This window comes from Python bivittatus, unplaced genomic scaffold (assembly GCF_059951505.1).
Source record: "Python bivittatus isolate LINGU-HERP-01145 unplaced genomic scaffold, Pbiv_v1 ctg000430_np1212, whole genome shotgun sequence".
In the NCBI taxonomy this organism is placed as follows: Eukaryota; Metazoa; Chordata; class Lepidosauria; order Squamata; family Pythonidae; genus Python; species Python bivittatus.
This window is the reverse complement of record NW_028277071.1, coordinates 3,854,755-3,874,261: the sequence shown is the minus strand read 5'-3', so window position 1 is coordinate 3,874,261 and position 19,507 is coordinate 3,854,755. Positions and strand designations below refer to the sequence as shown.

Below are 19,507 nucleotides of genomic sequence, written 5' to 3'. Positions count from 1 at the left end.
GATTTTTAGATATATGTATCTATAAAACACTAAAATCCAAGGGAACATTTATGGGGGAAGGAATCCCAGTGATCAAAGCAGAACACATCTCAGCACGTCCTAAACCTGACTGACCCAAATACCATCTGTTCCCAAGAAGTTTGGGAGCCAAAGGTTCTCATTCATGGACTGGCATTCATCTGAAAATTCATGAAAATGGATGGGCAAATCTACAGTTGCTAGAATCAGAATATATGCCAGTGACTGATTTGGTTAAACAGAAAGCATAATGTCTTACACGAAGTCTGATTGTTCATAAGAAGGATATTTTTCAAAAGTTAAGGGTTCTGAAAGTAGGTGAATTTGATTAGTAACAGCAGCAAAGATTAGTTCCCCAAACTTTAAGTACTTGTGAAAAAAAGGAGGAGGATCCCTGATACAGCATTTAGTAATCCCACACACTTTCTCAGGTAGCAATAATAATACAATTGCTACAGTTACTTCCATTTTGGGCAAGCAACTCTGCATTGAAGACATCCATTTACATCATTCTACATTGCCATTTGAGTCTAACTTGCACAGCCTGACTTTAGCAGCATAGAGCACAAAATACCAGCAAAGGAAACTTATAAAGATCTGGCTGTTTCTCTCTATGGCAGGGGAAATACTAATATTTTTTAGTGTGCTACCAACCGCTGCAATTTCACAAACCCTGCAATCATATACTCAAAAATTATATTTTAGTAGAAAACATGTTTGTCGTATCTCATTGGAAAGTTGTTTTTTTTAATCATTATTTCCCCAGTGTGAGTGCCACTCCATTGTAACTGAAGAAAACTAGAAGAATATAAAGTTAAGAATTTAAAATAACAAACCAAATCCTATGAGTCTACAGGGGATATTAAAACTATCGTTTAGATTTTGTACTTTTACTTCCAGCTGCTAGAATCCCACAGGGAGAAATAATTACAGGGGAGAAAAATTACATACTCCAAATTTATTTCAGAAGAAAACATGTTTACCACAGAGAGCACTTTCAGAAACCATTGGTTGGTAACTATAACAAAAGATACATGGAGTTAGAATATACAGGAAGGGAAATCAAGGAGATGATGTCTGCACACATACACACAACACACAAACATGCATACATACATACATACGCACTTACAAAAAAGTCTTTTTGCTTTCCCTTCTTGGGGACCCTGGTCCCTTGTAGGTTAGTAGACTGATGTTTTTCATCTTCCTACTCTAGGATTAAGAAACACAGTCTGGGTCTCCCCCCACTCAGTTTAGCACTTTAACAACTTGTGGAGGCTTAAATCATTTCATTCTTCAATTATTATTATCTTTATTATTTTAGGCATAGACCATACATGATTTAAAGCAGCACTGCAGTAAAAATACACATTGAAATAAAAATAGCACTGTGACCCTGGAGTGGAGGCAGATACTGGTAGTAGACAACTGCCCTTTCTTAGAATGTAAATGGAATGGTGTGAAAGGGGGAAGTGTGCTGATACAATAAAGGCTACTGTTTAGTGAACACATTGATGGTATCTAACAGGACAGAATCCTTATCGTCGGAAAGAATGCAGGGGTAGTATAGCAAGGTCACCCCTCCAATTCCTTATCAAGGACATTCTGTTGAAAGAGTCACGCTGTGAGACAGTTTCTTTGTCTTTTTTACATGGTGTAATAAAACAAAAGTATATAACTTGTAACCTTGCTTTGTTTGAGGCTCTTCTGCAGTTCTTTAGCAAGGAGCAAGGAGCCCAGGGATCACTGTAGTTTGTGCATGCCAATAAAAATAGACTTTGTTGCATCTATATCCAGTTGCTTTGGTCCCTCATTTATAGTGGGCATTTCCCCCACAACGCGCTACAGAACATTGGCTCTGATTCCTTCCTTCTTCCTTCTTCCTTCCTTCCTTCTTCCTTCTTTCCTCTGTCCCCCTCTCCTTCCTTCCTTCCTTCCTTCCTTCCTTCCTTCCTTCCTTCCTTCCTTCCTTCCTTCCTTCCTTCCTTCCTTCCTTCCTTCCTCTCACTCTCTCTCAGTCATAAAATAGCTACCTGCCCATCCAGAGAGAGAGAATGAGAGAGACCAAAATATTTTGTACGGCTTATATTTGTAATGACTTCTTAAGAAAGAAATGATAACAGTCAGATGGTTTAAGGAATTAAGACATGAGAAGCCATACTTGGATTAAACCCAAAATTTTAGTTATGTTTTACTTGGGATATTTGCAGTATATTTGATTTGTTCAAATGTGACATTACAAAACAATTTCCCATTCCATTCCTGGTGATTTTCACGATGAAAATTGAAACAATAATTTACATTTGTTTGACTGCAAGTACACAGAACTCATCCTAAAGTATTTTGATGGCATAAACCAGTGGCAGACTGCAAAACCTGCAGATTATATATATATCACCCCCACCCCCGCTCATTTTTGTTGCCCCAAAATGCCCCCAGGTCCCAAGATTGGACTACTAAATTTGGATGAGAAATGTTCAAAAACAGATTATTCAAAATTCTTGCTGGTTTCTGTAAATAAACTAAGGAAATAAGATATATTTGGCCCTTGAATTGGCTTAACACTAAAACAGCAGTGTAGAAGGACAGATTGTCTGAGCAGATCAAAGACCTGTGCTCCTTCCTCCCCTCCCTTCTTGGCCCACCCTCATCGTCAGGACAACCCAGCTGCCAATCAACTGAAACTGCCAATCAAACAGCAGCATCAAGGAGGCAGCAGGGAGGAGGAATAAAGACAAGATGGTGGGCAGGGAGTTGTGCAGCCAGGGCCTGAATAAGAAGAGGCTGAATAAACAGAGCAAAAGCCCAGGATTCAAAGCAGAGAGGCAAACTGAAAGATAGACAGCCTTGTTGAGGAGAGGCAGCCGGAAAGGAGGCAGCAACTGAGAAAACTGGGGAGAGGGAGGTGTTTATTTCCTCCCCTCAGACTGTTCTGAGGGAAGTTCTTGAAGCTGTTTCCCTCAGATGGAGCCAAGATTCAGAAGAGGAGAAGAATCAATAAGCCCAGCCAGGAACACACAAGCAGTTAAGAGGAAGAAAAAGAAAAGACTTTGACAGAACAGAAAGCAGAAACTTAAAAAGGTAAAAAGCAGATAGCCCTATAGAGAGGAACAATAGAGGTATACAGGGATTCAGAGTACAGAAATAGAGAAGCAATAAACAAATATATCAGAGACAGAATAGAAAGAAAAGTAAAATAAAGGTCCTCCTTAGAATTTCATCAGGAGTAAATAAGGAGAGAGAAAGTACAACACAAAGTGCCTGAAAACAATAAAAATATTTAAAGTGATTGAAAAATTACTTTAAAGAAAACTTTAAAAGATACAAGCTATTTAAGAAATAAACAGTCTCTCTGTTAATAATAATAATATGAACTTACTTGAAACACCAAAGTTCCTTTTGTACATTTTGCACATGCACCAGAAAACCTTGAAAGGGACATAAGCATACTTGGACATTTGGATATTGTTATCCACAGTATTTTTATGAAGGGCTTGTCTTTTATAAGAGTCTAAGTTGTTTGACTCTGGTTTTTGGTTAATGCTACTTGCAGTTAGAATCTTTCTTATTTTTTCAACTAAATTTATATCAAGAGATGATCAGATCCTAGTGATTCTTACCACTACAACATGTTCTGACAACATGTTGCAGTGACAACAACCAAGTAGTACAAATACTTCGAACAGAACATTCTACAATTGGCCTTTATAAACATCTAAACTGTCCCCATTTCCAAATTTGTTTCATGTGTTGCTTTCCTTTTTCTTTTCTTTTTTTATTTAGGGGGTGGGGGGAGGCTTTTTCACAAGTTGTTATATTCTTCAGTATGTCTGCAAACCATATGGATCTTTTTTCACCTGATACTGCCAATTCCTCTTCTTACATCCAATAATCAAATTATCTAGCACATAGAACTATGTATCAGATGCCAGTTCTAGAATATCTACATACCTGTAAGAGATATTTGGGGAATAAATATAACCTGTCTTTGCAAACAAGGTTTTAAGGCCTATTTTTCATCCTCAAACCCTGTCACTTCTCATTCCTGTCCAATAAAATCTTCATGTGGCCAGATTTAGTACAGTTTTCAGAGATCAACTTTGAGAAATATATTTTTTCTCTTGCTCTTTTTTTTTTTTTAAAAGCTTTCGTTTGACATTCTGCTTCTTCAAAAATTCAACGTTTCCATCAAAATACAAATTTCACTATATACTATGTATGTATTAACTGATTGGCTTTTCCCTTCTTCCTCTATCCATCAATTATCTGGACAAGTTCTTTATAGATAATATATAAATTATATTTCTGTTTTCTAATAAAACCTCCATTTCTGCAAAAGTCATCCTTCTAAGATCAAACTTATGCAAATTTTCTAATAAGTCAAAATATCTAAACTTGCAGGTACTCTGCCTGTCTTCAGTCTCATAAGCACTATAAAGAAGAGGCAGGTGTGGCACATCAAACTAATTTACTTTTCTTTCTTTGTTAGTTGCTCCTTTTTGTTTAACTCAGGCCTCAAAACAATAATATAGCATTTGGGGGAAAAGATGCAGCTCAGTAATCCTGCTGCAGAAGCCAAAATGGAGAAGATTTCCACAGCTACCATGTATTTTCCCTTGGTGCTCAGATAGATAGGAACGAATGACATCCAGACACTACAAAAGACCAGCATGCTGAAGGTGATAAATTTGGCTTCATTAAAGCTATCAGGTAGCTTCCTAGCAAGGAAAGCCACTGTGAAGCTGATAGCAGTCAGGAGCCCCATAAAACCAAGGACAGAATAAAACATGATGGTTGAACCTTCATTACATTCCAGGACAATTTCTTCAGACATTGAGTGCATGTCTGAATCCAGGAATGGGGGAGAAATTGCCAACCACACACTACAAATGGTGACTTGCACCAGGGAGCAAAACAGGACAATAGTATTAGCCAGCCTTTTCCCCACCCATTTCCTCATTTTGGAGCCTGGCTTGGTGGCCATGAAAGCAAGAACAACAATGGTTGTTTTCCCTAATATACAAGAAAGGGCTATGGAGAAGATGATGCCAAAAGCAGTTTGTCGCATGAGACATTTTACTTGGTTAGGTTGCCCAATGAAGGGCAAACTGCAAAGGAAAGAGAATAGGAGAGCAATGAGAAGAATGTAGGTGAGGTTCCTGTTATTGGCTTTGACAATGGGAGTGTCCTGGTGTTTAATGAAGATCCCCAGTACCACAGCTGAGATGAAAGAAAAGAAGAAAGCAACACTGGTCAAAGTGATTCCCAAGGGTTCTTTGTAAGACAAGAAAGTTGTGAGTTTTTTAATGCAGAAAGCCTGGTTCTTGTTAGAATATTTTTCTTTGGGACATGGGAAACAGTCATCTAAACCTGGAAGAAGAAATAGAGTTGTCAAGCATATAAGAAGTCAGTGTTAGCTCAGCCTTCCCTAACTTTCAGATATACTGTATTTCAGTGCCTGGAATTTCCAGACATTCATCACAAAGTCTGGGAATTTGGGAATTTGAAATCAAACTTATTTGGAAGGCTGTAGGCCAGGAAAGTTTTAAAACTAATTTGGCTGAGAACAGATCCTTGGAAATTACTGTGACTTGACTTAGTCAGATATCATTTCATTCTATCTGTACATTTGAAATTGGATTGAGTCTCCAATTCATACTATTGCTTTAGAGGAAACAAGTCTTGATATTACACTGTGTGAACAATTTTTATAAGAATCTCTCTTTTTTTAAAGTACATTTCTATGTGTAAAAAAAAAAAATAAGAGGCATGAGTAAAGGCAGTTAGCTCAAATCTGGGACCAATGCATATGCTGTCTCTGAAGAGCATTATAAACAGGATGTCTCCCACACTCCCTCCTCCCTTTTAAATGGGAGGGGGGAATTAAAAACAGAACACCCTTTCTCTTGAGATGCTCCTCCATTGGAAAAAGTTATTTGTATTCTGTGCTCACTGTACAGGAAGATATTAATAGTGGTTATTATGGTAAATTCTATAAACTTATTTTTATATTTATTGGATTATTGCTTTTATTTATTTTTGTATAGGTCTCTATTCCATTGATTCTGGGTTACTTAAAACCATAACCAGTAAATTACATCTAAACTAAACCTGAAGCCATAATCAGCATAATGCTGGCACCTTATAGTAATTCCCACTATTGCTGTCTGATTTATGGGAGGCTCTCCTTCCCGAAGGTCCTGCTCCCACCCACTGACTTCCTGGGGTAAACAGAAACTCACTGCTTCCTTGTTCAATTTGCAGATATTGGACAATTTGTCAGGGGTAGATAGACCTAAAGGTAGCAAGAACCTGAGCTATAAGGGGCTTTGTAGGTGATAACCAGCACCTGGAACTGAAAGCCAACCAGCAACCATTCTAGGTGCTTCAGCATACGTGTCACTCTGCTATCCTGCCTTCTCAAATCAGTAAGTGGGGAGCTTCATTTTTATGCCTGCTGGAGCTTCTGAGTTATCTTCAAAGGCAGCCACTGGTTTAAAAAATTACACTGTGGAGCCATTGGTGCTCTCTGAGCTTGGTTGTTTGCTTGCATGTGTTTCATTAGGTAACATCATCAGTGAGAGTGAGTGTGGGGTTTGCTACCTGTTTATATATTGTAGCTTGCCCTTTCTGTGTTGTTGGGGGTGTGGATTTCTCCTTGGTAGTGCCTTGATTAGGGTATTATTTTCTGCTTGATTGTTTGTCTAGTGTTAATCCCTGCTTATCTGGGTGTAGGCTGCTGGAGAGGATGTGTTCTGGTCTTTTTATTTCCTTGTTAGCTTTTTTATTGTCTTTTTTGAATAGTGTGTAAATGTGGTTTATCTCTATGTGTCTATCAAACAATCAACCAGAAAACAATACCTAATCAAGAAACTACCAAGGAGAAAACCACACCCCCACCAAAACTGGCAAGGCAAGCAACGGTATATAAATAGGGAGAAAACCCCCCACTCACTGGCACTGATGATGTTACCTAGTCAGGTAATGAACCATCTGCAAGCAAACAACCAAGCTCAGAGAGCACCGAGAACTCCACAGTTTAACCCTGAGCTATATATGTTCTCCTCTATTGAAATACATTACATTAGGCTAACCGGGAGTTGACAAGGGCTGAATCACCTGCATTTTCCCAGACAATGTCACCCAGTCCAGAGCTGGTATGGACTTCCTTAGATGGAAGGCTTAAGCACAAAGAATACTTCCATGTTGCTAGGAATCAGCTCATTGGTATCCATAAATGCCTGGGGTGGACATTTTTTTATGTCCATCTTCCCTCTTAATAGCAGTGGCAGTGAAACTTATGGTGACTAGAAAGGAATCTGACTGTGCCAATGATGTTTAATGTCCTTGACTTATTTTTTATTTATTTTATTCTACTTAGTCATCACCTGATTCCATTTGACCCTGGGTGGCTCAAAACATGAAAATAAAACAATAAATATAAAATGTTAAAAAGGGAGTATATAAGACTAACAAGATGGTGGATCTGGTCAACCACAACAAACATATCATACTCCCATACTCCAGCCACTCTAACCCAAAGGCTGGAAGACCTCAGATGCCATTTTAGTCATTCTCAGGTAAAAACTAGTTCAGGTGCCGTTGCCCCTTTTGTGAGTTGGGACCATGTTGACTTGGGACAATTCTATGGTTGTCTTGGTAACCGTCCTCAGGGTCTGTAGGGTAAATGCTGCAATGTCAGAAGCCTGGATAGTGCTTTAAACCTATTGACCTTCAGAGCTAATAGATATCAACAATTCTTGCAGACCATCTCTTACCTGTCTGGTTGGCAATTTTCCCTTCTGGGCAACGAAGGCATTTGTAACAGCAAAATGGCTTCCCTTCTATTTTGATCTTGCTATAACCCAAGGAGCAATGGTCATTGCATAAAGAAAGAGGTTGTGTCTGTTAATAAATGAAAGTGCAATGCATTTTGAATTTAAACATTAGCAATCTAGAAATTATAATCTTTGAGGAATCTTTTCTTTTTTTCTGCTTAGGTTACAGTTGTGAAACATTCTATACTAGTGTGCAAGACTTGTCTTATCCCTTAAAATATCCTTCTGGCATAATAAGTCATGTAAATGGAAAAAATCTCTCATTCATCTGATAGATCTCAAAGATTAGGGCTAATTAGCTCAGAGATAGGAGTATGTTGAGTTACTATTTCTTATGCAAAATCCTCTTCAAAGTCCTGTGCATCAAGAATATTGCTGCATTCTTTGATGGATTTTGTGAGAAATATTCCCAAAGTTCTAGATTGCACTGAAGTCTTAAGTGTGTTCTGGCTTGGGGTACAAAAACAGTTTTTAAAATAGAACTGAAATCTATCTAAGCTTTTCATGTACTTTTCTCTCATTTTAGTTTCAAAACTGATCAGCAGCTGTTGTGCAGCTGTTGAAGCAAGCTATTTGGAGATCAGTTGCAGGATGAGCAGTGAACCACTCCTTGAAAAATGAATAAAAAATACCTGGTTGAAAAGGTTGGGCCAGACAATGTTATCTTCTGCTAGAGGGAGAAGCTTTTCTAGTTGAGCTGATGGATTTACTTTTCCAACTTTGACCCTAAGAAAGGATTGGTTTGGGAAGGTGACCCAGTTGATAATATCAAAGCCAGTTGCAACCTTCCCATTCTGGTCAAAGAAAATATTTTCTCCAGCAGTGTTGTTAAATGAGACTTTTCTCAGGTAGTGATGAAGCTCAAGGGAAGAACATGATAGTAATTAATACAGGTATACAAGAATGACAAAAATATACAGCAATATTATTTCGGAAGATATTGTTGCGACCCTTAAACTAGTGAAATCTTTTAAATATTTGGGCATGGTTTTCCACAGTTCCGCCGAACACAGTGCACACCAAAATTTTGTTACAGAGAATGTAACAAAAAACAGTGGCCATAATCCAATCTTTTTCCTTCATTAGAGGAGCACAGCATATCCCAGCAGCACTGAAGCCATATTCAGCTAAGGCTCGTGCACAACTAATTTTCAGTGCCCAGTTAGGACTTTACACTTCCTTTACTCCTCTCAAAAGGTTCCAATATAAATTCCTAAGGGTTATATTCCAGGTAGCCCCTTGCATTCCAAATGTAGTATTAAGGAGTGGGGCAGGACCTGTATCATAGCATTTTGGTTGAAGTTACTGTTCTTTCCCACAGGTTTGAGTTCTTTCTTTATTGAGGACAATTACAAATCAATATGGTTCAGGATAATCTCACAAAAACTTTTCCAGGGAGGAGTTCCTAATGATGAGTTATGAGTGGGCACTCAGCTCATTTAAATAACGTATCAAAGGCCTGGAAGCCCAACAGGACTAGTTTGATCTACCTAAGAACATTTTTCTGAGCAATCAAGCCCCTTTTTAGAAACCAACTAGATACTTATACCACATAACTGTTTCCAAATTCTGAAGAGCACTAACTTCTTCATGCTTCAATGCTCTCCCCACAGCAGTTTTAGTGGGTTGATACAAGAAAGTCCCCTGTGAGCTGAAACTGTGCCCCTGTGGATAAGGGGCTGTTGAAACTACAGCTCGTGTCCTGCTATAGTGTAGTCCTTATAAGGACTCAAGGACCCACCTTATAACTCTTTACCTGGTAAAACATCTGGGAAATTCTGATTTTTTATGTACAGTTGTTATCAGATAAATAAGATTCAGTCAATTTTGTTACTACTGTAAAATTGGAAAGGCTTTGATTATCCACTGATGAACTTACCACCAATTGTAATCTTTTGTCTTGTTTTGTTTTTACTTTATTAATTTTTTTTATTTTTAATGTGTTTTTGTTTCCAATTTTGGTCAGTGACCATAATAAAAATATTTATTTTATTCATTTAAAAGATACGTATGGTCACCCATTTTAAACAACTCTGGGTGGCTCACAACAGCAGTAAAACCAGTAACTATAAAACATGAACATAAGTAAATAAAAGAGTAAAACAATTAGACAAAACAAAAACCCTGTCCTTACAAGCTCCAATTACCCTCATTTTATTCTTTCTATTCCATTCTATCCTATGCCAGTGCCTTGGTAAAAGGACAGGTCTTGATGGCCTTCTGAAAGGCTAAAAGAGTGGTGGCCTGCCAAAATGTCTGGTGGAGGGGAAGTGTTCCATAAGGTAGGGGCAGCCACAGAAAAGGCATGCTTCCAAGGTCCCACTAGGTGGCAGGATTTCAGGGAAGGGATCTGGAGTGTGCCTATCTTATACAATTATTGGGACAGGCAGATATACTTAGGGAGAGGCGATTCCACAAATAACCAGGTCCTGTGCCATATAGGGCTTTAAAGGTGATAATCAGCATCTTGACTTGCAGCCAGAAGGAAACTGGGAGCCAGTGCAGCTCACACAATAGAGGTGTAATGTGGGCAAACCTATGAACACCCAATACTATGTGTGCTGCTACATTCTGGACCAGTTCTAACTTATCAGTGGCCTTCAAGGGGTAGCTCCATGTAAAGTACATTGATGTAATCCAACTGGGAAGTGATAAGGTGTGAGGTACCGTGAGCAAGGCCTCCCAGTCCAGAAAAGGGTGCAATTGGTGCACAAGACAGATCTGTGCAAAGGCCCCCCAGCCACAGCTGCCCACTGCTCATCAAGTGGGAGCCATGAGTTCAGGATGACCTCCAAATTGCACACCAGCTCACTCTGGGGGAATGCAACCCCATTCAGAGTCAAAGATGACAAGTCACCAGACCCTGGGGGACCAAAACCCAGAGCCACTCCATCTTGCCAGAGTTGAGCCAAAGTTGGTTCCTCCCCATCCAGACCCTTACACCCTCTGGGCACTTGGACAACATTACAACAGCATCACCTGGCCAGCCAGGGGTAGAAATATATAGCTGGATATAATCAGCGTAGTGATGATACTGTAAACTGTGCCATCACATGACCTCAGCCAGCGGTTTTATGTTAAAGGGGAAAGGGGAGATACCTGATCCCTGGGCACCCCACTCTGCAGGCCCCTAAGGCTCGACCTCTCCTCACCTGCCAACACCAACTGAAACTGGCTATGGAGAAAGGAGGAGAACCATTGCAAAACGGTGCCTCCCACTCCCAACCCCCAGAGCTAGTCCAGAAGGATACCATGGTCAATGGTATCAAAAGATGCTAAAAGAGCCAGGACAGTTGTAACACCCCTGTCCCAAGCCCTCCAAAGGGTGACCAATGCTGTCTCAGTGCTGTACCCTGGCCTGAACTCAGACTAAAAAGGATTCAGATAATCCACTTCATCCAGGGCACTCTGAAGCTATGTGCCAACCAACCCTCTAGACTGGATGAGAGCTGTTTAATATTGCAGGGTCCAAGGGTGGCCTCTTCAAAGCAGGTGGTACCACCCCTTCCCAAAAAGAGGCATTAACCACCATTAACCCAGCTACATGCCACCTCCTAGGATAGACCTGCACAACGTGGCAGTATGTAAGGGCTGAAATTAAATCGGCTAAACTTCTTCGGGCTGCAGATAGGTTTTAGTGCCTCATTTCCCAAGTAAAGTTATAATAATGGGATAATAATGTTTTTATTTGCAAAATAGTTTAATCGTTAATTGTACTATAATTTTTATAGTATAATTAATGATTAAACTATTTTGCAAATAAAGTAAACCATATTATAAAAAGGAAATTTCAATTATTACACTTATTACTTAAGAAAAAAATATTACTTTGGTAAGTTTGAATATATTTTTAAGGTTTTCTTACTATTTACATTTCGTTAATGGGATGTATTACACTTCTTGTAAGCAATCAGTTTATTGTACTCCGGAAGCATGTTTGAAATTGATGTTTTCAAAATATCTTCCAAATGTTCATTGGTTAGAGTTGAACATTGCTTGTTTTTATTCAAGTTCATAATGGAGAAGGTTTGTTCACATATGTAGGTACTCCCGAATATGCTGAAAACCTGTAAGGCACCATCTAGCAGATTTTAAAACTTTCCCTTGTCCAAACTCTTATAGAAGTCTTGAAGGCTAGTTTCTCTGTGTTTATTTCAATAAACTGTTGAGCACTGAAGTTCAGTAACCTCTAGCTGTAAATGTGCAGGGAGTTCCTGTGGATCCACAGAGAAAGGATCTTCAATTAACTTAAATTTTATTTCTTTGGACAGTGTCAGTCTTCTGTCAAACTCCTGGATCAAAAGTTCAATGTCATTTGAATATTTTTCTCTTAACTCAGTATGCTTACACAATGGAATATGTTTCATACACGTAGTAAAGTGGCACATTTCTCCTTTTGTTAGTTGGCTTTTGAATAACCTTAGTTTCGTTTTGAAAGCCTTTACTGTTGCAAGAATGTGAAAAATAAGTTGACTTTTCCCTTGAAGCTATAAATTTAGTTCATTTAGGTGACCTGTAATGTCACATAAAAAATACAAGTAATTATTCCAAACTTCATTGTGCAGCTCTGGGAACTTTTTCAAGTCATTCTCTAAGAATCGAACGATTTCTTCCTTGAGAGCAACAAAACATTGCAATACTCTTCCATGGCTCAACCAACAAACTTCTGTATGATAGAGTACATCGTTGCAGGTGGCACCAACCTCTTCAAGAAATGCTTGAAATGACCTATGCTTCAATCCCCTTGAACGAATATAGTTTACAATAGAAAGTACCACAGACATTACATGGTCGAAATTTAAAACTTTGCTGCATAACAGTTGCTGATGTACAGTGCAATGATACTTGGTTATTTTTTTGCCAGCAAACTCTTCAACAAGAGTTACTGCACCAAGGTTTTTCCCGCACATAGATGGAGCACCATCAGTGCAAATGGCCATTATATTTTCAAATGTTATGCCTAACGTTTCAGTTACACACTTGTTCACTTGATTTGCGATTTCTTTTCCAGTAGTTTGACCTCGCATAGAGTACAAACCAGCCAGTTCCTCGGTTACTTCAAAGTTGTCATCAATACCTCGAACGAAAATTAGAAGTTGAGCAGTATCCTTCAAATCAGTGCTCTCGTCCATCGCTAAAGAATAATAGCTGAATTTGTTTGCCTTCTGTTTTAACTGATCATTAAAGTTATTGGCTATATTAGCTACTCTTCACTGCACGGTCATATGGGACAAGCTTATATTCTCAAAAACATTTTTTTAATCAGGACATAATCCGGAAACTGCAATTCACAAACATTTATGAAGTCACCTTCAGTAAAAGACTTCCCAGCAGCACCAATTTCTTTAGAAATCTGAAAACTAACCTTAGTAGCTGCCTCATTTTCTGAATGTACTCTCTTGAAAAACTGTTGTTTTCCACTGTTGTTCCTCAAATTTTCAACAATTTGGACACTTTAATTTGTTTTACATTGGTGTCCAATTTGGCTAAGTCAGGATGTTTTGATTCGAAATGGCGACACAGATTGTATTCCTTAGGAACGGCCATTACGTCTCAGCAAACAAGGCACAATATTTTGTCTCTAGTGTACGTAAACAAGTATCTATTTGTCCACTCCAAATTAAACACTTTATGTTCTGATTCGATCTTCCGCTTCTTTTGATCATCCATTTTACAAAGGTATTAATCTTGTAAAATTTACAATTATCAAAATGGCCATTCTCCCAGAGCTGCTTCGGTGAGTAATTTTGCCACCCTCATTGCCGTCATAATGTGTCAGCGCTTACAGGCTGAGCGCTGATTGGTTATTTCCTGGAAATCACCCCTGCGACAGTTCATCATGGAAACTTTATTTAAAAAAAAAACATGCTACATTTTTGGACCTTGTGCTCATGAGCGATGTGGGCTGCATGAAATCCTTTGGTGGGCCGCATGTTGTGCAGGCCTCTCCTAGGAGGCCTTAACCAAACAGGAGGGGCATGGGTCCAGAACACAGGTGGCCGAGCTCATAGCCACAAGGAACTTGTCCACTTTCTCAGGATCAATTGGGTCAAACTCATCCCAGATAATAGGACTTAGACATGTTTCAGTCACTTCCAAACAATCTGCCCACCCAGAGTCCAAATCTGAGCAAAGTCAAGAGATTTTATCTGACAAATACTGAGGATATTCCTCACAGTGGCCCTGCAGGAGCTGCCCTGGATCCTCCTTACATAGGAGGGACGTAGTCACCTGAAACAAGGCTGCTGGATGGCGATTTGCAGATGCAATAAGGGCGGAGAAGTAAATATGCTTCACCACCCTTATCACCCAAGGTAAGTCCTAATATAGGTTCTTTCTTGGGCTCAGTCAGCTTCACTCTTAGTCTTCCTCAAGCAGCACTCTAGGCATCTCGGTGTCACTTCATCTCTTGGAACTGCTCAGTAAACCATGGTGCTCCACGAGATGCACAAATAGACTGCACAGAGAGACCATACAGGTGCAATTCAGTCCAGCACCCCCATCACCTTCTCATTCCAAGCAGCAATGAGGACATCAGCTGAACTGCATGCCAGAGCTTCAGGAAGAAACCCAAGTTTCCTCTGAAACCACACTTGGTCCATCAGGCACCTGGGGCAGGCAAATCCAATAGGCCCTACCTCCCTGAGGTGAGGGACAGCTGCTGAAAACTCTGTGGCCAACAAGGAGTAGTCTGTCCATGGCAGGAGACTGATGCTAATGCCCCCCAAATCCAGATCATGATTCCACTGCCCCAAGGCAGTGATCCACTGCCCCAAGGCAGTGATCCATCCAGTATGTGGCTCCCTGTGTGAGTCAGGTCATGAATAAGTTGAACCAGGTCCATAGCTTTCATGGTAGCCATAAACTCCTGTGCTGCCTTAGTCCCCGGACCCAGAGATGGTAGGTTGAAATCCCACAGAACCATAAGCCTGGGGAGCTCCACTGCCAGCTCAGACACAGAGTCCAGGAGCACAGGCAGGGATGGAGCTAAACTGCAGGAAGTGAATAGCAATAAGAAGATACCTTATTGCCAGCAAGTTGTATGAAGAGTTTCAGGCTATATTTCAAAGCCATTGGTGAACATGATGTGGGCTATCATTCCTGTATTTTATTTCATTAGCAGATTTAGCTTACACCAAATATACTTTATTTAGTAAGATGTCAATCCTAAAATCCCATGGACCATAGGAATTTTTAGAGTTCTTCCATCAAGATAGAATAAGCAAATGTGGTATCAGTTGCTCTCTTACCAACCTAGGAGTCACTGAAGTCCCCTTTCTTATTGAGAAGATCTTCCCCACTATAATGAATCTGAAGAAGGGAGGGAGGGAGGAAAGAAGCCTTTGACTGTGCTACTGTATCTAGTGGCTAAATTATTCCAGCACTTACTATTAAATATTGATAGAAACTTACCCTTTTGCAATTAAAAAGCTGGGATGGAAAGGTGTGGACATTCTGATCCATCTAAGTCATTTCTCCAACCTTATATTTAAATTGGTTTCTACATAATTTGTGGACAGTTAGCATTATGGAATAATCTATTCCATTATTATTCTGCTAGATTAATAAATATAAGAGATTACCTTCCACACTTGATGATTCAGAAGCTTCTCTTTCCCACTACCAGCCATTGTTGTGTGTTTGGAGTGGGATGAAAGCATGGCTTGCAGAGCATGTGCCACAGCATAGACTGCATTGTAGATACTATAGCTTTGCCCAGTGATGCTCAATTCAAAAATAGACTCTGGAAGAGTCTCCAGCTTCTCTTCCCCAGTGCACATTTTCTCTGACTTTGGTTTTAGAGTGGACTTTGAGAAAGAACATTCAAAGGCTTGTTCCCAAAAGACCCTTGAAAAACTGTCTTCCTTTTCTGGAACACCATTTCTCATCTGAACAAATGTATTGAATCCTAATAATTCTTTTGATGAAACTGCAAAAGAAAGAGCACCATGGATGAAGTCCATACTCCTGTCTCTTAAAAATGGGACTGAGGTGTATTCCATCTGGGCTGGAAAAATCCAAACTTTGTCTTTTCTCTCAACTGTTGTTTCCACAATTTCTGAAATAAAGGAGAACATTCTGAAAATAGCCATGATTTCATTTTCAGAGTATATGATCACAACAGTGGAGGTACTTCTCATAATGACTTTGTATATTTTAAGAAAATTATTGATTTGTTCTCCCAGCTCATTCGAAAAAGCTACTGTTGGAACCTGTTCAATGTAATTGAAGCAGATTCCATTTTGGGAAAACATGATAAGCACTTCCCGCAGAAATCTTTCACCAATCTTGTTTTCTTGACAAATTACTCCAATCCAGGTCCACTTAAAATGCAGCAGCAACTGGAGGATCCCCATTATTTGAAGATGTTCATTTGGAAACATCTGATGAAAGAAAGCTGTATGAATTATGTTATCCATCACTGGAGCTGAGCCATATATGAGCTTAGGAGAAAAGGAAAATACAAAATATATGCATGTGTATTTGGTATAATTGATAAATGGTCAGAAGTGACCGATTCATATTAGTGCTTTGATTTTCAGGGCTTATTCATATTCACTGAGGATCTTCCTTTAATTTCTATGAAATTAATGGTCCTACACAGTCATCCTTTATGAAATCTATTGTTTCCAAAAATGTTATGATGCAGTTTCATCACCTTAAATGTGGGCAAAATATGTTAGGTTTAGGAAAAGGATATTATGTAGATAGCCTCTTTCTAAGGTGCATCAGAGAAGTCTAAACTATTGATACAGTAGATGTTCAGGATTGATGTAATTAACAAGGACACTTTCACATTTAGAGATTGATTGATAGCACATTCACTCCCCCACTCCCCCAATTGCTTCTTTTCTACCACCAATGGAGTACTTGGGACGTTTTAAAAACTGGCTTTCATCTAATTTGGGTATAGGGGCAAAAGACTAATTGAACCATTTAGTATCTAGTTCCCTCCGAAGAGTACCACAGCATAGCTGGTGCTCATGGCACAACCCTGCTGTAAATGTATACAGACAAAACTGGAGATATAAATGGCTGGCAAAAGATCCCATTGTCAGAATTTGCTGACCTATGTAATTCCTCCTTAAGGATTTGTGACACTGAATTTCCATTATTTAAGAATTTAATAATAATGCCTTATTGCACTATTTTGTTATCCCCTTACAACTTCACAAAACTTATAAGAGTAGACCTCTCTAACAACAGTTTTGTAAGTTGCTAAGAAACACCATCATATTTATAAGATAACTTTTTCTAAAAATGCAAGTTGAAGAACAGAAATTTGATAAACAAGCATCATCATTATGAGTGACCTGTGCCAACTAGATTAGATCAACTTTTGTTGTAGAACCATAGATCATAGGTTGGAAGGAACCTTGGAGACCTTATACTCCAACCCCCTGCCCAAGATAGGAATCCTTATACCATCTCCGACACATAGTTGTCTAAGCTTTCCTTGAAAACATCCAGTGATGGAACACCCACAACTCCGAGAGACAGTTAAGACTCACACTACTTAACAACTTTTAAGATAAATGCTTTTCTACCTCTTGTCTGGACTACCTTGAAGGGCTAACAAGGCTGAACCTACCTTTACTTCCTTCCTCCACTTAGTAAGAATACCAATGGAGCCATATTCTTGGATATAGAAATACTGGGGTAGATGCTCCAGAATGAATGTATTGCTTGAAGCAATCCTATTTTTTCATGGAAGAAACTCTTGTGGCTGAGATTATCTGAACTACAGTGATCTGTATTAGACTATTACTAGTTAGCAACAGAAGATATCTGGGATGGCAGTAATACGTTATTATAACTGGACTATATCACTATTGTATTTTCTGGATAACTGTAGCTGCCTCCTAGGTGCAATTTTCAATCACTTTGACAGAACTGATCGTGAGCTCCTGCTCCAAAATGCTATTTTGAGTTGTTTGTAGGAATAAATCACTGTTCAGCTGTATTTTGTTTATTTTAACTGAACCACATTTATCTTCTAGCTGTATAATATGTTTTATTTTTCTTGCTATTTTAGTTTTTGTTATTACCTTAACTTCTATGGAACTGTCATGGAAATCAACAGAAAAATATTTCAAATTAAAAGAAAAATTTATCTTAAGACTAAGAGAATTCATCTGATTTCCTAATTTTTAAATTGGAGACAAGATATCTTTTCCTCAAACTCTTAGCACAATTTTCAGTAAATTGGGACTGGAAAATATGAAAGTGTTGGGTTGCCAGATTGCATTTATGCTCTGATTCCCATTAGTTACAACCAATCCAAAAAAAAAAAAAAAAAATTTAAAGAGGAAGGCACATATCAATAACATATTTTTTTTTTTTTCTTGAGCAGGTTTTACCTGTGGAATCTTGTAAATGCTGAGGATGTCTGCCATAACCTGAGAGATATGAGAATTGGGTCCTGCAATAACACATACTGAGTTCTGGTGGATCCTGCATTTGTAGTTGGGAACAAATCTGTCATATGAAGAAAGAAGCTCCATAGAAGCAAGGTAGGTCCATGTTGCCATGAAATGGCTGTTAGATATGGCAAAGCCCAGAGTGATGTTTGGCAAGATCTGAGGAGTTTCATTGATCTCCTTTACAGCAAAGATCAAGGACAAGATATGCAGGTAGTTCTGTAGAAACAAACTTCAAGGGAGGGTAATGCCTTTGTCACAACTTCCACACAGAGAATTTGTTACATTTCAGTTTCATAATCTTTGTAAACAACAAGGTCCAAAAATAGACTCTGAGCCCCCAAGACCAGACAGTGTGTAGTAAATACTTGTTCTCACTGTTTCATAAAGTTGAATGCAGAATCAGCTGTTTCACAGATAACTTGTTTGGCACCAATTTCTTTTAGAAACAAATTATCATTTTTACAATGTTTTTATAGAATTGGGATATTTCTACCTCATTTTGAAAGGTCCAGTGTTGTACATTGAACCACATTAGAAATGGCAGTGTCTAAAACCTGGAAAGAAAGCATATCCAGCTCCTAAGAAATCTCGTCTTTGATATCAAAGGGATTTGACTAGAGAAGAGGAATTACATGAGTGGGTTAGACTGTAAAACTGCCAAGATGAAATTCAGTGGAAAATTCAACATTCTTTCTACATATTACATGAAGGCCAAAGTGTCACTTTGGCTTCCATATCTATGCTTTCTTCCAAATCTATGCTTTCTGTGTGGACACATTTAAAATAACTGTTTCTCACCTTCCTTTCCATCATTTCTTCCCCTTCTCCTTCTCTCTCCCCTCTCTACTCCGGTGTAATTAAACTCCTTTCTCAAGATAATAGTCTCATGCAATAATTGATTAATTTATCTTTGAGGTAACTAGGACTATTGTTTTTGCTACAAAAGATTGACCCCGGTGTTCCTCTGGAAGCAAAAGATTTGTCATGTGTGATACTACTTTGCTTTCAGTCACTAGATAGAATAACCTTGCTTCTCTCTCACCTCGAAAATAATTCTTTCTCGTTTCCTGATCCCTCTTTAAAGAATTCTTCTATATCATTCTCTAGCACCATCTCCCACCCCAACCCCACCTCCAAAAGATCCTCTCTCAGGACCTTATTCCATACATCTGATGAAATGGGATGTAGATTGGAAAAGTCTATGGGATACAAGTGTGCTTAGATTTT

General features: G+C 38.9%; 1 protein-coding gene across 1 annotated transcript; it reads right to left on the bottom strand.

The window, feature by feature from the left end:
• Nucleotides 1–4,486: 4,486 nt before the first annotated feature.
• LOC103058326 (vomeronasal type-2 receptor 26-like) lies at nt 4,487–18,502 on the bottom strand. The gene is made up of 4 exons (XM_088144088.1): nt 18,218–18,502; nt 15,440–16,300; nt 7,797–7,923; nt 4,487–5,388 (listed from the first exon to the last, which is right to left on the bottom strand). Exons 1-4 carry the CDS (start codon nt 18,386–18,388, stop codon nt 4,487–4,489), a joined length of 2,061 nt encoding a protein of 686 aa, XP_088000214.1. The 5' UTR covers nt 18,389–18,502.
• Nucleotides 18,503–19,507: the final 1,005 nt, after the last annotated feature.

Bases quoted from the DNA above. Each gene is read 5' to 3' on its own strand.
- LOC103058326 (XM_088144088.1), bottom strand. From the start codon at position 18,388: ATGGCAACATGGACCTACCTTGCTTCTATGGAGCTTCTTTCTTCATAT. The intron at 16,301-18,217 runs GTAAAACCTGCT...TTTTCTCCTAAG, and splicing joins GCATTTACAAGATTCCACAG to CTCATATATGGCTCAGCTCC. The intron at 7,924-15,439 runs GTAATCTCTTAT...ATTTATTAACAG, and splicing joins TGAATCATCAAGTGTGGAAG to ACACAACCTCTTTCTTTATG.